Source organism: Chaetura pelagica, unplaced genomic scaffold, assembly GCF_000747805.2.
Source record: "Chaetura pelagica isolate M959 unplaced genomic scaffold, ChaPel_1.0 scaffold90, whole genome shotgun sequence".
In the NCBI taxonomy this organism is placed as follows: domain Eukaryota; kingdom Metazoa; phylum Chordata; class Aves; order Apodiformes; family Apodidae; genus Chaetura; species Chaetura pelagica.
Genome location: NW_009953496.1, coordinates 12,395,371 through 12,400,370, shown reverse-complemented (window position 1 = coordinate 12,400,370; position 5,000 = coordinate 12,395,371). Strand labels below are relative to the sequence as shown.

At 36.0% G+C, this 5,000-nt stretch overlaps 1 protein-coding gene across 1 annotated transcript in view; it reads right to left on the bottom strand.

Annotated features, from left to right (window-relative positions):
* Nucleotides 1-5,000, bottom strand: part of MYT1L (myelin transcription factor 1-like) — a 135,079-nt gene that overhangs the window by 3,731 nt on the left and 126,348 nt on the right. The window contains exons 18-19 of the mRNA XM_009999169.1: nt 4,787-4,878; nt 3,000-3,103 (exon numbers count right to left, since the gene is read on the bottom strand). Of these exons, the coding sequence (XP_009997471.1) occupies nt 3,000-3,103; nt 4,787-4,878 (196 nt within the window). The remainder of the gene's footprint in view (nt 1-2,999; nt 3,104-4,786; nt 4,879-5,000) is intronic.

Below are 5,000 nucleotides of genomic sequence, written 5' to 3'. Positions count from 1 at the left end.
ATAATTTGATTTTATGCAAATTCATGGGGCTGCTTTTGAAACCTGAACAATGGCATGTTATTGTGATGTATGTATGTACAAATTCGGAAAATTTTCTAGTAAAATACAGTGACTTGCAAATCTGAAGGAAATTAAGAAAATTTACATATAGTGAGGAGAGTGGGTGCCTGGGGCATGACTACAAGTACAGGTGAAGACAACTGAAAGTATGCTCTGCCTGTGTTCCCAGGTGACCAGGCACAACATACCTCTGACCATGCTTGAGATAAAAAGCATTGGAGAAAGGCATAAGCTTGCGCAGAGCTCTGTGCTAATGAAGCCATAAAGACTTCAGATGAGTGCTGGCTTATGTCCAACTCATCGAGAGCAAGGGCAGAGCTAACTCATGCCTGTCTACACTGTCCTCTGAAAACCTGTCCTTACTTGCCACATTGGGTGACAACAGTTGGCATCTATTACAAAGTGTACAGTGTGCATTTTGTGTGTGTAGGTTAAAATATGCATTGGCAAGAGGGCAAAAAAGATGTCAGAGAAGTGGAAAAAATGCCAAAGAACACAAGGTTTTGAATGCTCAAAATGAGCTTTATCCACTTCTGCACTGGCATACACAGTGAACTGTGGAAAGAACTGACACAGTTTAAATGCTGGTGGGAAGATTGCGGGTTTGCACTTTTAGTAGCAGACAGAAGAGGAAAGGTTCTTAAGCAAATATTAACTTGGCCATGGGTGAGTAAATTTTAGGAAATTGTTGGCACAATGAGTTTGTTAGATGTCTTAAGTTTTATTCTGGACTTAAAAGTTTCTGTCTGCTTAAGGTGATACATCCCATAGTTGATAGAAGTAACTTTGACAAGTGATGTGGCTACATAAAACAATCTTCAAGTATCTCTTACTTAGATTACAGATGTTTATATGACAGTTGATCCAATCTGACAGTATTGCAGGGACTTGGTTTTCTCACAATTAATTGATATATAGCTATTTCCACCATATATTATAGTAGGCAAAATATTTTCTTCAGCTTTGAAACTGGAAACACATCCTCTTGATTTGCTTTCAGCTTGTTTATATTGGAGAGCCATGCTGTATGCAAATGCAAAATATCTTTCATAGGTTCTTGTTAGTCAGTCATGCTCCAATATTTGCCCTAAAACCTGGGTTTTTTGGTGTAACAGATCAAAGTAAAGAGTCTAATGTCAACAAGGGCCCAGTTCCATATGACATACTGTTACTGCCTCACACAAACTTAAGCAGGAGCTGAGATTCTGTACATTTTCTAGCTAGTTGAGCACTGCTATTTAAATAGATCTTTTTTCATGTGAGATGCTGACTAGCTGCAAATAAAGTGGCAGCTGACTAGCATATCTTGCAATTTCTTTTAGTACTCATCTGAAAAGATCTTAAAACAACTGAGATATTTAATTACTGTAATCACTTGCTTAATGGCTGAAATTTCCTTCCCCAGAGTTTACCCAAAAACTAATGAATGTTCACTTGCATCTATACTAAAAACAGGACTTATTGTTTCTTGTATGAGTAAGTTATTTGCATTTTTCTTTTCCCCTCTCACCTTTAAGTGTTCCTGCCTCTCAAGACAAGCCGGAACTTAGACCACCAAAGTGTGCCTTTTGTATTCATTTCAGATCAAAACTTCATGTGAAATTTCTAGATAAATCTTTGAAATTCAATACGTCTTTTAGGCATGTGACACTGTTATCATGGCTTTATTATTTTTTTTATTAATGTGGCAAAAAAAATATTAAAACTGCAGAGAATTAGTGAGAACTGGAGCATTTACCTAGTGTACACATAAAAGCCAAAGCGCTCTACAGTTCTTAAATTCTTAGATAAATCAGTCTTGTGTGTGAATAGCACCTTCAGCATTGTATTACGCAAAAGAAAACAAGGCAGATTGGAACCTGTCCAATTCAAAACCTAGGACTAAATTCTTGCAACATAAATACATTTAATTTTCTTGCCATTGATTATACTCTTTTCTTTGCCTTCTTTCAGATGTTGCCCTCATTACCCTGGGGTTATATTTGGTCACATCAGAAAATGGTGTAAAAAGTAAGTAAAATCCTATGAAGTCTGAATAATGACAATGGAACCCTGCATAGAGGCATAAAATAGAAATGAGGTTTCAGTACCGATTTGCCCAAGGTTTAATAGCCAAAGTAAAAATAAGTTGAAGAGGAAGATTCTGATTCCTGTTTATGAGTATACAAGAGGAGGAGGAGAATGGACATGGCACTCTTCTCCACAAGCAGCAGACAAAGAAGTAACAAGGAGTGGTTTACTTTGGGACTAAAGGCTGATGAATGGTGAGAACTGTGGTAAATCTCACTGCTGGTGTCTCTGCTCAAATAATGGAGAGAAAAAAGCACCAGAAACTATGTTAAACACTGGAAAATGCCAGGGACAGAATTAAATTAATTTCTTTCCTTTGCCTTTTCCATCCAGTTTTAGGACTGATTAAAAAAAGGGTCTTTAAATAATAGTCAGATGTTAGTTTTGGTGGGGTTTCCTTTTCAACGAATTTACGTGAAACCTAAAAGGAATTAAACTGGATGTGTGCAACCATCACTGCTGCCAAGGGCTGCAGTTAGTTTAACCACAAGATTAAGTGAAGTGTAACAGGTGTTCACTTCCCTCTCCGTAACACAGACCTGGCAAAAGCCATGCTGTTCATCTGGACTCCTTCAGCTTGTAACTTTTGTTAATGACCATGATCTCACCCAATATTTTAACTGCTATTAGAAAGGCTTAGCCTTATCAAGGGGAAATACAAAGCTGAGCATTAGAGTCAATTTTTTTAAATGCTGGTGACTAATGTGGAGATTGTGTAATAGATATTGTTTTATTATGTCATAAATGGCAAATCAAAGATAGAAATCTTAATATGTAAGAAGCATAAAAGGGAACTATGTATTTCCTATATTTCTTTTAATTCGTCATGTAGAAAAAGCACTGAATTTAGGGCTTCATAAAACTGTTACCTGAGTTCTGAGTTTAATCATATCAGCTTCCATCTGGGAGTTGGATTCATTTAGTTCTTTGATTTCTTCATCTAACTGTTTAATTTCTTCATCATTTTCTATACCTGTGTGATAGAGTTCAGTGAATTAATTCCTTCCATATTTGAAAATAAGTTAATCTCAGATAAAAATATATAAGTAAAAAAGATAAAAGGAAGCCTTCTTCAAACTTTTCTTTTGAAGCTAAAACAATGTCTTTTCCACTAGTTTTCTTTTACAAATTGGAGCAATTTTCCAGTAAGAATTTTGAAAAAAGCCTAGAGGATCAATAAGACACACTTTTTTGTTTATATGTAGTGATTTAACTTTTTATTATAAGAAACACACCTACAACAACAAATTCTGCTCCACTGTATTATGTAACTTATTTGAAAGACTATGATCATTTATCCATCTTCTGAAGGGAAAAAAACATGCTAATCTCTTCATATTACAGCACTGTGAAAATAATTTGTAACTAATTCACAATTCTTTCACCAATACAGTGAAATTATATTGATGCACTGATATATATTATGATTCTGCTGCTGCTTTTAATAATTTCATAGTTCAGAAGGGTGTTATTAAATGAAGAAATACATGATAGTTTGCAAAATAGAAGCAATTCCTGAGTTTTTATGGCCTAAACATATAGAGAACAGAATGTAAAAGGAACCTGTATCTTTAAGGATTCAGACACAAATAAACTCTAAAGGTTCTATATCCTTATCCTTTTAATTACTGAAACAAAGCATAAAATAGTCCTGAGAAGAGCTAGGTCTGTTTTCTCTCAAGTCAAAGTCTGAACTCCTAAAGATAGAGAAACTGGTGTTCCTACTGTCTTCTTTGTACTCTGGTGCAAATCTCACATACCTCTTCCCACAGGAAGGATGCTGTGTCTCTCTAAGTACCCCAAACATCCATATACCACTCCTTAAGGCATGGCAGATAAAATTTTCAATACTTCCTAGTTTGTAGAGAAAATTACATGCAAATCTTTCACTACCTGTATCTAGCTATTGCACAAAGACAACCAAGACTTTCTCCAGCTCTGCTGGAACTATGGGTTGCAATGACTCCTGCACTGTGTTGACAAAGCATTTGCTAGAAATGCTTCGTGTATCTCAAACAGTCAACACAAACAGCTAAGAGGGCAGTATCTTTAGGCATGCACAGTCACAGGCTAAGCAGACAAGTCTTTTGTGCATTACTTATTTGAACTGAAGCACCTATGTTTCGCTTTAATTGCCCTTCAAATATCAAGGTACTATCCCAACATTAATCCAAGGTACTTTCATCATCTTCCCTGCAACTCAAGGTTCACAGGAAGGACTGCAGATTATTGGATATGAAATGGCACAAGGACATCAACATCTCCCAGAGGTTACAGAGCCACAGCTCTAAATGAATTCAAGGGAGCTCATGAAGACTTGACACCATGGAAATAAAATATTTTCCTTTTCTGAATCCTGCAACAATGTAAGAGCAACTATCCACCTTTACTGAACGAGATGTGAGCAGAAAGGTATAATGGTATATTCTACTTTGAAATACTTTAGTTTACTAGATTTATGCAGACATAACTTAGACCAGTTTGATCACTCCACTGCTGGCTCAGATTTCCGCAGCATAAAACTCAGCTTCCCTTCTACTGACAGTGAATTCACTGTTTATACAAAGAAGACTTATGCATGTAGGAAAAAAAACCCACAATAGAGCAACAATAACAGAAAAGTAATTTTTTTAAAAGATAATAATTAAAAATTTACCATTACTGGCCCGCTGCTTTATTGTTAGCATTTGTTCTCCAGACAGTTTTGCTTTCTTCATTGCTGAAGTAGCTCTGGGGCATCCTGATAAACTGTGAACAGTAAGGAGCCTGTTAATTTTGATAGGCCATTGAAAATAAATCTGTAATTCAATTCTGTACTAAAAACAGTATCAGAGAGAAAGTTTATCTTCACTGCCCGGCACTGAAAGAGT